The following is a 16,523-nucleotide window of genomic DNA, read 5'->3' on the forward strand; positions in this document are numbered from 1 at the left end:
ATATATATTCAGGCTGCAGGTCTGTGAACAATGGAACTCCGCGGGGATCGGGTCATAGGTCAGAGGAATAGGAGTAGAATTAGGCAATTCGGCCCATCAAGTCTACTCCGCCATTCAATCATGGCAGATCTATCTCTCCCTTCTAACCCAATTCTCCTGCCTTCTCCTCAAAAACGTTGACACCTGTACTAATCAATATCTATCTATCTCTGCCTTGATTAATTCACTGACGGCGCCCACAGCCTTACATGGCAAATAATTCCTCAGATGCACCAACCTCCGACTACATACATTTCTCCTCATCTCTTTCCTAAAATAACGTGCTTTCTCTGAGTCTATGAACTCTAGTCTTAGACAATAGACAATAAACAATGTGTAGGGCATTCGGCTCTTCGAGCCAGCACCGCCATTCAATGTGATCATGGCTGATCTTAGTTGGCTGAAAATTATTAAGGGGTTGGACAGGCTAGATGCAGGAAGATTGTTCCCGATGTTGGGGAAGTCCAGAACAAAGGGTCACAGTTTAAGGATAAGGGGGAAATCTTTTAGGACCGAGGTGCGAAAAATATTTTTCATACAGAAAGTGGTGAATCTCAGGAATTCTCTGCCACAGAAGGTAGTTGAGGCCAGTTAATTGGCTATATTTAAGAGGGAGTTAGTTGTGGTCCTAGTGGCTAAACGTACCAGGGGGTATGGAGAAAAGGCAGGTACATGATACTGAGTTGGATGATCAGCCATGATCATATTGAATGCCGGTGCAGGCTCGAAGGGCCGAATGGCCTACTCCTCCACCAACTTCTATGTTTATGTTTCTATCCCCAATCAGTACCCTGTTCCTGCCTTCTCCCCATATCGCCTGACTTGGCTATTTGTAAGAGCCCTATCTAGCTTTCTCTTGAAAGCATCCAGAGAACCCGCCTCCACTGCCCTCTGAGGCAGAGAATTCCGCAGACTCACCACTCTGTGAGAAAAAAATGTTTCCTCGTCTCCGTTCTAAATGGCTTACACCTTATTCTTAAACTGTGGCCCCTGGTTCTGGACTCCCCCAACATCGGGAACATTAGACTTTCCCACTCGTGGAAAAATCCTCTCCACATCCTCTATCCAAGCCTTTCACTGTTTTGGATGTCTCAATTAGGTCCCTCCTCATTCCTCTAACCTCCAGCGAGTACAGGCCATGTACCATCAAACGCTCATCAGATGTTAACTTACTAATTCCTGGGATCATTCTAGTCAACCACCCTGGACTTTTTGGGAATCCTGCGCCAGCACTCGCAAGTCATTTTGCACCTCCGATTTCTGGATTCTCAGCACAATTAGAAAATAGTTCACGCCTTTATTTCTACTACCATGCTGCATGACACCACACTTTGGTACTCTATATTCGATCTGCCACTTCTCTGCCCACTCTTCGAACCTGTCGAAGTCCTTCGGCAGAGTCCATGCTTTCTCTGCACTACCTGCCCCTCCATCTATTTTCGTATCATCCGCAAACTTGGTCACAAAGCCTTCAATCCCCTCGTCCAAATCATTTGGATTCCTGCTGGGACAGACAGACGGACAGACAGACGGACCGGCAGACAGACGGACAGACAGACAGACAGACAGACAGACAGACAGACAGACAGACAGACAGACAGACAGACAGACAGACAGACAGACAGACAGACATACAGACAGACAGACAGACAGACAGACAGACAGACAGACAGACAGAGAGACAGACAGACAGACAGACAGACAGACAGACAGACAGACAGACATACAGACAGACAGACAGACAGACAGACAGACAGACAGACAGACAGACAGACAGACAGACAGACAGACAGACAGACAGACAGACCGACCGACCGACCGACCGACCGACCGACCGACCGACCGACCGACCGACCGACCGACCGACCGACCGACCGACCGACCGACCGACCGACCGACCGACCGACCGACAGACAGACAGACAGACAGACAGACAGACAGACAGACAGACAGACAGACAGACAGACAGACAGACAGACAGACAGACAGACAGACAGACAGACAGACAGACGGAAGAACGGATGGACGAACGGACAGACGGAAGGATGGATGGATGGGTGGATGGGTGGGTGGATGGATGGAAAGATAGATGGATAATTGGCTAGTTATTTTTTTACACAGTGAGTAGGGGCGTGTAATTCATTGTCGGGTCGTATTAGTTAGTGGCAGACATGGTAGTACCGTTTGAGAGACTTTTAGAAAAGCTTATGTATGGCAAAGGGCATAGAGGGACATGGATCCTGCACAGGCAGAAGAGATCCGTTGAACGTTGCACTATGTTGAGCAAAATCATTGTGGGCCGAAGAGCCCGTTCCAGTACTGTCTTTTTCTATGCAGTATGCTCTGTAGCGTGCAGCCGTTTCTCCCACTATCACACTTCCAATTCCACTGCCTCGTTCTTCCAACTTCACTTCGTCTGTTTTGTCTATTTCACTCTTCTTTCAACCCTTCTCTTTCAATATCTGACACCAATATATTCCTGCCCAGTGGCACTCATCGCAAAGTGCTTTGAGCGGCGTATCTTGGCTCACCTCGAAGCCAGCCTCCCCCCACACTGGACCCCCACCAGTTTGCCTACCGGACCAACAGGTCTACAGAGGACGCCATATCTGCGGCCCTACACTCTGCCCTGACCCACCTGGACAACAACAACTCCTACATCAGGTTGTTGTTCATCGACTTCAGCTCCGCCTTTAATACTGTCATCCCCGCCAGCTTGATCACCAAACTCAACGGACTTGGCATCACCACCTCCCTCTGCAATTGGACACTGGATTTCCTCAACAACAGACCACAGTCTGTTAGGATCAACAACCTCACCTCCTCCAGTGTAACACTGAACACCGGCGTGCCACAGGTCTGTGTGCTGAGCCCTCCCGTCTACTCCCTCTTCACCCATGACTGCATCCCTAAGTATGGCTCCAACGCCATCATAACATCTGCCGATGACACCACGGTGGTAGGACTGATCAGCGACAACAACGAATCAGCCTATAGGGAGGAGGTCCAGAACCTGGCAGCCTGATGTGCCAACAATAACCTGGTCCTCAACTCTAAGAAGACGAAATAAATAATTGTTGACTTCAGGAAGAACAGAGGGGGTAGACATACCCCCATCCACATAAACGGGACTGAGGTGGAGCGCGTCTCCAACTACAAATTCCACGGGGTACACATCTGTCCTGGTTCCTCAATACCACCAAATTGATCAAAAAGGCGCAGTAGCGCCTTTACTTTCTGAGGAGGCTCAAGAAAGCTCACCTTTTCCCCCAGATCCTGTCCAACGTTTACCGCTGTACCATCGAAAGCATCCTGACCACCTGCTTCACGGTATGGTACAGCAGCTGCACCGCAGCTGACAGGAAGGCACTACAACGGGTGGTGAAAACCGCTCAGCACATCATCGGTGCCCCGCTCCCTGCCATGGATGCCCTCCACCGAAAACGGTGTCTGAGACAGGCCGGGAAAATCATCAAGGACCCCTCTCACCCTAACCATGGACTGTTTGCCCTCCTCCCATCAGGGAGGCGGTACAGGAGCCTCAGGTCTCGCACATGCAGGCTGAGGAACAGCTTTTTCAACAACACCATTACACTGCTGAACTCGTAGTCCCGACGCTAGCTATCTTTAGACTCTCCCACTTGTATACAGTTATCTGCCTATGTATCAGTTTTAATTCATCCACAATCCACACATTGTTAACCAGTATTTTTTTAAACTTTTAGTGTATGCCAACTTTGTATTTTTATTTTTACTTCTACTACCTTGCACTATGACTATGACCAGACGCTAAACTGCTTTTCGTTGTACCTATACTTGTATTTGTGTAATGACAATAAAGTTGAATTGAATTGAATTGAATTGAATTGCTTGCCTTCTGCCTTTTCTAATTTGTTCCCTTTAATACTTCCATTATCTACTTTTCACCTCTAGCCTTTGTCCGCTCATCAGCCAATCAAACACTGGTTACGATTTGTTCCGCCACTCTCAAATAGATTCCCGATTTCTCCCGCAACACACCCTGCACAATCAGCATGAAGAATGGTCGCTAAGCGTATCTTCCACTTCCTCCCGCGATGCAGCCTCGCCGGCTGTGTTACTCCAGCATTTTCTGTCCGACATCGGTTGAAATAATATTGCTCCACATCGAACCACCCCCACCCTTCCTTCTTCGCCCGAAATCTATAAACCTGCCACATGCACCCTCAGAATTTGAACGAACACTCAACTTTTTCTCCAGCCTAAATTCAATTAAATGTTCTTGACCCAAGGAAAACAACGGTAGTACCACCAGACAAATACCACAGCTAAACCCCTCACTTCGGGAAGCGTTTTTAAGGCTGTTTGTTGACACTTTCCTCACCTTGACCAGCAGGAAGACGGCTGCACCGGAATTGAAGGCTCCGTTGTACAAGGTGATCACTGTGGAGCGATTCCTCCCAAACAGATTTCCAGCCTACAGATCCATGCAAAGTAAACAGACATTGAGGCCGCACAGAAGCTCCAAGAACATTCAACACTATCCCACGCCCAATCAGTAGAGGACGGAATATGTTCGGTCTTCATTGCGGACCCTGTACACCTTGCCAAACCTACACACCTACGCCTCCAATTCCCCAGTGGCAGGTTCAGCGCGATTGCAACGGCATTTTCGACCATTAGAGTCGTTTTAGTTATTACAAGTATATTTCTCAGGGTCTGCCACGGTGTGGGAGATGGAGTGCAGCTTGCAGACTAACTAAATGCCGTAATATTGGAGCAGCAGCACACAGGGAGTGGCGTACTGTCAAAGGTCAGTACTGGTCTCAAACTCTTGTAGGGACAGTACTGAGGGAGTACAGGCCTGTCGGGCCGGTAGTACTCAGGGAGTGCCGCACTATGGAAAGGGTATTGTTGTGGGAAAGCCGCACTGTGGGAGAGGCAGTGATGGACAGCTGTATTGCGTGAGCGTCATATCGTGGGTGGGAGTAGGATTGACGGAGTGCCACACTGTCCAAGAGGTCACTGTGAGGGAGGGCCGCACCTCTGTGAATGATGTCCTAGCTTGCCCATCATATCTTTGTAGTTCAGAGTCCTAGCAACATCCCCGTAAACGTTTTGTCCATGTTGTGCAGTATAATAGCATATATTCTACTGCAGGGTGACCAAATGTGAGCACAATACTCTAAGTGTGGCCTCAGCAGCATATTCTACCATTGTACCATCTCGTAGTAACATGTAATGACGTATGCTCAATTCCCGAACCGAGAAAGCGTGTCAATAGCGTTCTTCACCACCCTATGTACCTCTAGTGACGCCACTTTGGGTAAACTGTGCTCTTGTACCCCGTGATCCTTCTGCACTACAACCCTCTAAAGGGTGCTACAGTATACTATGAAGATCGTGCCGGGGATTAACATCGCCACATTTAACACGTCACACTTATTTTATTTGCCAATTCTTGACCCTATTCTTCAGCTGATTGTCGCCCTGCTACTAATCGTCACGACTCTTATTGCATTTATTATTCACCCTATATTCTAGAGAGAGGTAGATAGATGGATTCAAGTGAGTTAGATACAGCTCTTTGGTCTAACTGAATCAAGGAATATAGCGAGAAGGTAGCAATGGGATACTTATATTGTATGATCAGCCGTGATCATATTGAATGGCGGTGCGGGCTCGATGGGCCGAACGGTCTAATGGCATACTTCTGTACCTATCTTCAATGTTTCTATGTCTCTATGATCGCGAAGATTTCTTGTTAAAACCGGACGAATGACCATAGAATACCTTTATGTTTGTTGTGAGCACCAACATTCCTCCCACTCCTATTAACGTGACAGCAGGAAACAGCAACAGAGCCGAGGCTGTAACAGAGAGTGAGGGTGAGGAGGAGGCAGAGAGCAGGGGCATGCGATAGCAAGTATTCCTCACGTGGGTGCACACACCCTCTTTCTCAATCAACCTCTCTCGCGCGCGCACACACACACGCGCGCACACACACACACACACACACACACACACACACACACACACACACACACACACACACACACACACACACACACACACACACACACACACACACACACACACACACACACACACACGCACACACACACACTCGCACACACTCGCACACACACACACGCACACACACACTCGCACACACTCGCACACACACACGCACACACATGCGCACACACACACACACACACACATACACGCACACAGACGCACACACACACACTCGCACACACACGCGCACACACGCACACACACACACGCGCGCGCGCACACGCATACACACACATACAACCATACAACAACACCCCCACATCACACAGACATAGGCCCACACCTACACATACACACACATGTACACACAGATACACACACACATGCACAGACACATATACAAGCACATACAGACGGAGTAAACGCACGCACAGACATTAACCACTTAGGCACACACATCCGTACACACACGTACAAGGAAGCACGCCCACACATCAATGAGCACATTCACATGTATAACACTGTCAGACTGACGATACGATGGAGATAACCATACGCTGAGATAAATGCACGATTCCCCAGACAGAGTTGAGTGTCACTTACCCGTAGTGGCAAAAGCGACCATTAAGTTGCCTACCGTGTAGAGGAAGCTGCGGAAACACAAATCCAACTTTAAAGGCCCGCTTTCCCTCACCGCCACCAAGAGGTACTATCACAAAGACCTAGACTGTTTGAAGAACGGTCCACCCTGAGTAAAGTGTTGTCGAACATCACTTTATCTATGTCCATCATATCGTGCATACCTGATTAAGATCATCGGTCTGCCACAAAGAAAAGAACATCCACATATCCATCCTTTTCCTTTAACTCAAGCCTGAAGGCCCAGATTGTATTCTGGTAAATCTGCACTCTGTCTAACGTAACGCCTTTCTTATATTCAAGGGCATGTCATGTTTGGACCATGGAACTGGATCATAGAACACAGAACAGTACAGCGCACGAACAGATACGTCGGCCCACGATGTTTGTGCCGAACAGGATGCCGAGTTAACCTGATCTCATCTGTCAATATATTATCCAGATCCCTGTATCTCATTCAAATGTATGTGTCCATCTAAAATATTCTTAAACACCACTATCGGTTCAGCATCCTCCACCATGACTGGGAGGGTGTTCCAAAGTCACCGCAAATCTCTGTGTTAAATAAACTTGCTTCGCACATCTATATAATTAAACGGCTCATCTTGCCCACTTCCTGTTTCCGCTGTATATTGATTTTTAGAAAAACGCTACCCTGTATCGCTGTGATGTTTGGCCATCTTATTCAGAGTCCTCCTCCGCTGAGCCCGCCTCGAGGAAAAATAAAAAAAGTTATGAGTGTTTAAAACATCTTGAGAGCAGCTGATTGGTCCTCTCGCCTGCCAATCACCGCGATGAAAGTAACGCCCCTTCCGGGGGGCAGGACTATAAAACCCCGGATGCCTGGACGTGCGTCAGTCACTCTGAAAGATCACGAGGGAGTGGCCACACTGTCAATCTGCTGTGATTCTACTGAACTGTGGGTCTACTGAACTGTGGGTCTACCCTTTATGTGCTTTATGTGGTTATGTGGTTTATGTGTTTTATGTCGTTATGAGGTTAGGTATTTTATGTGGTTATGTGCTTTATGTGGTTAACCTTTTATGTGCTTGCAATAAATGATTTGTTCGCCAGTGATGTGCGTGCTATGAATGATGCTTGGTTAACCCTGAACGTGCTTGCAATAGATGATTTGTTAGCCAATAGTGTGCTTGCAATGATTGAAGCTTTCCTAACCCTTAATGTGCTTGCAATAAATGATTTGTTAACCCTTAATGTGTTTGCAATGAATGATGCTTTGTTAATCCTTTATGTGCTTGCAATAAATGATTTGTTAGCCAGCAATGTGCTTGCAATGAATGATGTTGTGTTAATCATTTATGTGCTGTGTTAATCATAAATGTCAGCCCTTCATGACAATAAATGCTTTATTGGGTCCGACTGTTTGGAAGGAATAAATGCTTTATTAGGTCCGACAGTATTTGGAAGGAATAATACTTTTTTTGGGCCGACTGTGTTTGGAAGGAATACGTTCTTTATTAGGTCCGACTGTGTATGGAATTAATAAATATTTTATTAGGTCCGTCTTTGTTTGTAAAAAATAAATGCTTTATTAGGTCCGATTGTGTTTTGAAGGAATAAATGCTTTATTAGGTCCGACTGTGTTCAGTCCATATGTCCCACTCATTATGTGACTTCCGCTTAATGGACAGGTCGCGCTGATTGCGTAATTTCTGGTAAGTGCAGAGGTCACGCTGATTGAGGAAGTGCCGCTGACTGCGGTAGCCCCACAATGGAGAGGCCGCGCTCAGCCGTGTGACTAGATTCAAGAAAGTGTACTGTCATATATATGTGTGTGTATGTGTGTGTGCGAGTTTGTGTGTGCGTGTGTCTGTGTGAGTGTGTGTGTCTGTGTTAGTCTGAGTTTGTGAGTGTATGTGTGTGTGTCAGTGTGTGTGAGTGTATGTGTGTGTGTGAGAGAGTGTGTGTGTGTGTGTGTGTGAGTGCATGTTGGTTTGTGAGTCTGTGTGTGTGTGTATGTGTGTGTGTGAGTGTATGTGTGTGTATGTGTGTGTGAGTCTGTGTGTGTGAGTGCATGTGTGTGTGCGTCTGTGTGTGTGAGCGTGTGTATGTGTGAGTTTGTGAGTCAATGAGTGTGTATATGAGTGTATGCGTGTGAGAGCGTATGTGTGTACGTGTGTGTGTGAGTACGTGTGAGTGTGTGGGTGAGTGTATGTGTGAATGTGTGTTTGTGAGTTGTGTGTGTGCGTGTATGTGTGTGTATGTGTGAATGTATGAGTGTATGTGTATGAGTGTATGTGTGTGTGTGAGTGTTTGTGAGTGTGTGTGTGATTCTGTGTGTGTGACTGTGTGTGAGGTGGAGGGTGTGTGTGCCTGTATGTGTGGGTGAGTATATATATATATATATGTGTGTGTGTGTGTGTGTGTGTGTGTGTGTGTGTGTGTGTGTGTGTGTGTGTGTGTGTGTGTGTGTGTGTGTGTGTGTGTGTGTGTGTGTGTGTGTGTGTGTGTGTGTGTGTGTGTGTGTGTGTGTGTGTGTGTATTGAGATGGAGGATGAGTGTGTATTTGTGTTTGAAGTGCTGTGAGATTGCATTTGCTGGCCTGCACTCTGCTTGAAGTGCTGTGAGATTGGATTTGTTGCTTGCCCTGCATTCCGCTTGAAGTGCTGTGAGATTGGATTTGCTGGCTGGCCTGCAATCTGTTTGAAGTGCTATTGGATTGGATTTGCTGCCTGCCCTGCACTCCGCTTGAAGTGCTGTGAGATTCCGTTTGCTGGCTGGCCTGCACACCGCTTGAAATGCTGTGAGTTTGGATTTACTGGCTGGCCTGCAGTGCTTTGTCATTTGGTTGGCTGGCTGGCATGCATTCCGCTTGACGTGCTATGACATTGGACTTGCTGACTGGCTTACAATCCGCTTTAAGTGCTATGACATTGGCTTTTCTGTATGGCCTGCCCTCCGCTTGGTGCTGTGACATTGGATTTGCTGGCTGGCCTGCACTGCGCTTGAAGTGTTGTGACACTGGATTTGGTGGATGGCCTGCACCCCGTTTGAGGTGCTGTGAATTTTGAACGTACAAAACTCACATGCGGGGTTCCTCAGGGCTCCATTCTTGGGCCCATTTTGTTCAACATTTATATGCTCCCCCTAGCTCAGATCATAAGGCAATTTAACATATCCTACCACACTTATGCCGATGACACACAACTATATGTCGCAGTTTCACCACATGACTATAGTCCCCTAGACTCACTGAGCCAATGTGTCAAACATATAAATGAGTGGATGAACCAGAACCTCCTCCAGCTCAATGCAAATAAGACAGAAATTATTGTCTTTGGTCCCAAAAAAACAAGGCTAGATGTGAGTGCTCAACTCGACTCAATTGCACTGAAAACCACAGACAAATCCAGAAACCTTGGTGTAGTTATGGACTCGGATTTGAATTTTAACAGGCATATAAAGATCATTACCAGATCTGCCTATTACCATCTAAAAAATATTGCAAGAATCAAGGGATTTCTGTCCAAAGTGCTGTGAGATTGGATTTGATGACTGGCTTACCCTCCGCTTGAAGTCCTGTGAGATTGAATTTGCTGGCGGGCCTGCCCTCCGCTTGATGTGCTGTGACATTGGATTTGCTGGCTGACCTGCAAGCCACTTGACGTGCTGTGACATTGGATTTGTTGGCTGGCCTGCACTCTGCTTGAAGTGTTGTGACACTGGATTGGATGGCTGGCCTGCACTCTGCTTGAAGTGCTGTGAGATTGGATTTGCTGGCTGGCCTTCACTCTACTTGAAGTGCTGTGAGGTTGGATATGTTGGCAGGCCTTCATTCTGCTTGAAGTGCTGTGTAATGGATTTGTTGGCTGCCCTGTACTGAAATAGTTTTTGAGGTAAATTCTAAGATTTTCTTTGTTAAAATGTGACCGCTCAAGCTCTGTATATGAACATTGTCTCTTTTGTATCAACAGCAAAGTGACATCAAGAGGCAGTGATCAGCAGAACACAAGACACACAACAAGAAAGAGCTGAACTTAATTAATCTCATATTTAACATTTAAATTGGTGTTATATTTTAAGAATCATTCACATTTTAAATTTAATAAATCCTTTTTCCACTTGCCATGCCTGCGTATCCTTCATCATAATGGGCACCTAATGGGCATGAAAAGCCGCGCTGTCCGAGAGCCACTAATAGTGTATGGGGTGGGGGAGGGCGTTGAGGGGAGATGTATTGAATGCATGGAGAGAGGGGAATGGGAAGGAGCAGAGTGGGAGGGGGGGGGGGTGAAGGGAGCAGGGGTGATTGAGTGAACTGCCAACCCACTGGCCGTGAGTGACTGGAATGCCAGCCAATCAGCACGAGTAAGTAAACAGCCAGCCAACCAGCCATAAGTCACTGGACTGCCAGCCCACCAGGCATGAGTCAGTGAACTGCCAGATCACCAGCTGGAAGTGACTGAAATGCCAGCCCACCACCCACGACTTAGTGAACTGCCAGCCCACAAGGCATGACTCACTGAACTACGAGTCCAATAATTCAATCAGTCCACAATGTCCATACTAGCCATCTGGAAACCAGTCCCTTCAGCCCACAACACCCATACTAACGCTCCAGAGATCCACGCAAGCCTAGCCTTTCATCGTTCATTAATTTCATCTGTAAAAAAATATGCAAATGTCTAAAATTGATTGTCCAACCTCACCTCCTTCTCTCTCACAGAGTCGGTCACCTGTTTAGTGCAAAATCTCTGGAGGTTTCTGAGCTGCCAGCCCGCCAGGCGTGAGTAACTGAGCTGCCAGACCTGTGACTGAGCTTGCAGCCCAATAATCTAGTCGGCCCACAATGTCCATGCTAGTCCTCTGGAAACCAGCCTCTTCGTTCCACAACACCAATGTTAGCGCTCCTGAAAGCCCCTACCCGCAATGTCCAGTAATATTGGAATTAGTGGAGAGGTGGAAAATTCCGTTGAGAGACCATCACGCTCGTGTAGAGCTGGGACCCGACGGGTCCCCTTAGTCTAGTCTCTATTAAACGCTCCATTCTCGAGCATTATATCTATGTTCTCCACTATTGAAAACATCGTGGGGAAAAAAATGATCTGACTGTCTACCCTATTCGTGCCCCACATAATTGTATTAATTGTCCCCGCATGCTCTGCTGTGCCAGAAAAAAAAGATATCAGGACCATCAAAACTCTCGCGGTATCGGGATGGATTTAAGAGATAGTTAGATAGAGCTCTAGGGTCTGGCGGAATCAGACATGGGGAGAAGGCAGACACTGGTTATTGATTCGGGACGATCAGCCAAGATCACAATGAATGCTGGTGCTGGCTCGAAGGGCCGAATGGCCTCCTCCTGCACATAGTTTCTATGTTTCTATGTTTCTATCTGAAACCCTTTAATACACGCAGCATACTGGCAAAGTCCCTTGCGCTCCTTCTGAGGCCGCTTCATCTTTCCAGTGATTAAAGAGCCAGAACTGCACGCAAAACTCCAAATAAGGCCCGAGTCCTATAGTATCATGACTTCCTGACTATTATATACAATGCCTCGAGCAATGAAGGCAAACATTCCATCTGCCTTCTTTACTACCCTCGCTATTTGTGCCACCGCATTCATTAATCTACAAACTTGGACTGGAATATCACTCTGCAGATCAATGCTGTTAATTGTCATGTCGTTACTGGCATTGTCTCCACTTACTTGAAATACACCATTTCACACTTACTCGGGTTAAACTGTGTCTACAATTGCTATGCCATTTTCTGGGCAGCTGAACTACATCCCCCCACAATCTAAATTACTCACGGGTCTGCTAGCTCCGTGTGTGGTGTGGTGTGTGTGTGTGGTCGTGGGTGTGGTAGTGTGTGTGTGTGTGTGTGTGTGAGTGGGTGGTGTGTGTGTGTGTGTGTGTGTGTGGTGGTGAGAGGGTGTGGTTTGTGTTGTGTGATGTGTGTGTGTGTGTGGTTGTGTGTTTGCTGGTGTGTGTTGTGTGTGGTGTGTGTGTGTGTGTGTGTGTGTGGTGTGTGTGTGTGTTGCTTGTGTGTGTGTGTGGGTGTGGTGTGTACTACTGGCCACAAACCGGTACAGCCAAAAATGGTTACATTTCCACCACATTCCTCTCTCTTATATGAATAAGCCAGTTCTGAATACATACGACCTGGTGAATACCGTACATCCGCATCTTCTGGATCAGCCTACCAGGAGCGTCCTAATCAAAGATTGGTCTTACTTCAATCTAAGTATACAACATCTACCGAACTATCTTCATCAACCTCTTTCGTCACCTCCTCGGAAATCTCCTCCCAGACAGTATGACACGACCTACCGCGACGATCCACGACCTACCGCTGGCTATCCCCAAACAGCCCAATCCTTTCCAAATGGGAGTAAATTCTATCACGAATATTTCTCTCCAACAATCTACCTGCCACTGACCTGAGGCTTACTGTCCTCTAGTTTCCTAGATCCTCTCTACTTCCCTGATTCGACAAAAGGATCACAATTACCACTCTCCAGTTCTCCAGTCCTTTACTATTGCTGGAAAACAAGCAAAAATCGTCAGCAATGCCCCCCCCCCCCCATATCGCATCGGTCAATATCATGGGATGGGTCTCATCAGGTCCAACGGACAAAGAACCGCCTCGACCCTAAATATCTCCCATTACATTTGTCCGGTGATACTGCCAGTCCCGCTGAGTTACTCCACTATTTTGAGTCTATCTTTAATGATCTTGAAGTACCTCCGGAACACCTCCTTCTCGATTACACCTTTTAGTTTTCTCCACACGGATCTCGCTGTCCTCCAATTAATTCTCCTCGGTGAATATACATGCAAAGTACATGTTTAGTATTTCGCCTACATCTTGCTACATCAATCACATATTTCCTCCTTTGTCCCTGAGCGGTCATGGGCGTATATAAAGGCTTGGCATTTTCATTAACACAATACCCAATGACATGTCATGGCCCCTTTTGGCCCTTCCAATCGCCCACTTGATTTGTTTCCTACTCCGATTATAACCCTCATAAGCCCCGTCTGATGCCACCTTCTTACACCCGACATTCGCTTCCATTTACTTTGGACCAACCTCCTTGGCCATCATCATTCCTCTTACCTTATCGTCCTTATCCTTTACATGAATATGCTGATCCTGCACTTTGATCAAATGGCATTTTAAAGACTCCAACGTGTCATCTGTGGAATTTTCTAATAGCAATTTCTGCCAATCTATCCTCCTTAGCTCCTACCTAATGTCATTGTAATCTACCTTAGCCCAATTTAGTACCTTTCCAACCTAACCCTATTCAGAACAATATTAAAGCATATACATTTGTGTTCACCATTTCCAAAATGCTCTTCCATCGCAACATCAGTGATGTGTGCAGGGTGGTTTCCCTAAACAAGGTCCAGTATAGTCACTATTCGGGTCGTACTATCCCCATACTATATAAGGAAATGTTACTGGATACATTGTACGCGTTCGGCTGCGTCTAATCCTCTTGACCTGATTCGGGAACTTAGAGTCACCTATTACAATATCCTGGACAAGCTGTCTACATATCTGATCGTTCATCTGCCTCTAGCTATTGGGTGGCCTATAATATAATCGCATTGGAGCAATCGCTCATATGCTATTTTTGAGTTCAACGTATAATGTAACCTCCTGTATACCCTCTCTGAAGCCGCCGTGACGTTCTCATTGATTAGTTAGGCAAATCCTCTACGTATTTTACTCCGAATTCTTCAGATGCACAACTCTCGGGCTTAAAAAAATTCTTCACTTCAGTCCTAAATGACCTACCCAAATATATGTTAGGAGTTTCCCCTGGGTCGGAAAATCAAGAAGCAAACGACGTCGGTGTAATTCGAGTTGTGATCTAAATGGCAACCGTTATAATCAAAGTATGTTGGATATAAGGAATGAACTGCCCGAGGAGGTGTTTGAGGCAGTTACTGTGAAAGCATTTAAAAGACACATATGTGAATAGTAAATCTTGAAAAGGATATCGGCCAAAAAATCAGATTCGACCAGTTTCGATGAGGCATTTTGATCATTTGGACTAGTTGGGCCGGCGGCTCCTTTTCAGTACTCTGTGATTCGAAGCCCACACATCCTTGTCTCGTTAAATGTCCAAACACTGACATTATCCAGAGCTGAAAATAATGTGTTCACCTCTGCGAGGTAGTGACGCGCATTACAATGGCCGTCGCCTGTCCTATAATCACTGCGTACGTTTTTGGGATGTGGGTGGGGAAAACCGGTGATGGTAAGAAATGCATGACGTCATGGGGTGAAACAGAAAACACCACCCAGACAGCATCTGATGTCATTATAAATCGGTGCTCTGGCGCAGCGAGGCAGCGGCTCTGCTAACTCCTTACTGCACCGTTAAATATTTGTAGAACTCCACGATCTTATGAACCTGCTGATCAAATATCCGGTCAGCACATCCCCATCGAAGAATCATAATCATAATCATACTTTACTTGCCAAGTGTGTTTTACAACATACGCAGAATTTGATTTGCCATACAGTCAAAACCAATAAAAAGCAACAAGACGCACAAAATACATTTTAACATAAAGATTCACCACATTCCTCATCGTGATGGAAGGCGAACAAAAAGAAAGATCCATATAGAGTGCATGTGCCGAGGATGCTTCCACTAGAGAGAGTGCCTAGGATCAGAGGACAAAGCCTCAGAATCAAACGACATGCCTAAGATTGGATATGAGGAAGAATTTCCAATACATGCCAGATGGTGGTGAATTTACACAATTCTTTGCCACACCCAGGGTTGTGGAAATTATGTTATCGTGCATTGTTAAAGCGGAGAATGAGAGGTTCTTAATGAGCAAGAACGTACAAGATTACGGGGAGTTGGCAGGTGAATAGGTTTATGAAGGATTAAAAAAGTAATCCATGATCGAATGGCTGGGTTCGATGGCTGCCTTATTGCAATCGCTCTTCAGTAAGAGTTTACTTCTGCAATCGCTCTCCAGTAAGAGTTTGCATCTGCCTCAACCACTACCTAATTTCTCGTACCCTGTACCATATGTGAGAAAGATTTGCCCCTCATGTTCCTGCTAAATGTTTTTCTCTGTCATCTTAAATCTATGCCTTCTATTTTCGGACTCCATTGTGAAAAAATCATGTACATCAGTCACTTCTAATCTCATCATGATTTTATACCGTCACATACGATTACCTCTCAGCCTCTTGCTCTACTGCCGGAACATATGGGGCAACGCGACTCCGGGCATATCCTCCTAAATAACCTCCTAGTCTGAAGAAAGTTTTCAACCCGAAATGTCACCTATTCCTTCTCCCCAGAGATGCTGCCTGTCCCGCTGAGTTACTCGACCGTTTTACGTCTATCGTCCTAAAGAACCTTGTGTTACGCACACAGCCTCCACTCACACCCCTTTGCGAAGGTGCAGTAACCACTGACCCGGTGCCCAGAGTGACTTACATGGCCAGGAAGCGGGTTGGCATGATTCCGCAGTCGTCGAGCAGAGCCCCGCTGGCAACAGTCGCGATATTCATGGTCGAAACGGCAATGGTGAAGATGAGGGTGAAGCGTTCGTCCTGCGAATCACAGTCCACTGAGAGAACGCGTTAGAGAGAGAGAGAGACAATTAGAGAAATGTGGAGAGTGAGCAAGGAACGGACAGCGCAGGTGCGATACGGGGAAAGGGAAATACAGTGGAATACAGGTCCTCCGTAGAGGAGGGAGCGCGTTGGAGATAATAGACAATAGACAATCGACAATAGGTGCAGTAGGCCATTTGGCACTTCGAGCCAGCACCGCCATTCAATGTGATCATGGCTGATCATCCACAATCAGTACCGCCTACCTGCCTTCTCCCTAT

The 16,523-nt window shown here is 46.5% G+C and overlaps 1 protein-coding gene across 1 annotated transcript in view; it reads right to left on the bottom strand.

The window, feature by feature from the left end:
- The window catches only part of LOC116967575 (solute carrier family 43 member 3-like), a 31,111-nt gene extending 20,794 nt beyond the window's left edge, over positions 1-10,317 (bottom strand). Inside the window, exons 1-4 of the mRNA XM_033014192.1 lie at positions 10,204-10,317; positions 6,643-6,748; positions 5,812-5,888; positions 4,403-4,495 (exon numbers count right to left, since the gene is read on the bottom strand). Of these exons, the coding sequence (XP_032870083.1) occupies positions 4,403-4,495; positions 5,812-5,888; positions 6,643-6,748; positions 10,204-10,317 (390 nt within the window). The remainder of the gene's footprint in view (positions 1-4,402; positions 4,496-5,811; positions 5,889-6,642; positions 6,749-10,203) is intronic.
- Between the last annotated feature and the right edge of the window lie 6,206 nt (positions 10,318-16,523).

The sequence above is a fragment of the Amblyraja radiata genome, chromosome 40 (genome assembly GCF_010909765.2).
Source record: "Amblyraja radiata isolate CabotCenter1 chromosome 40, sAmbRad1.1.pri, whole genome shotgun sequence".
NCBI lineage: Eukaryota > Metazoa > Chordata > Chondrichthyes > Rajiformes > Rajidae > Amblyraja > Amblyraja radiata.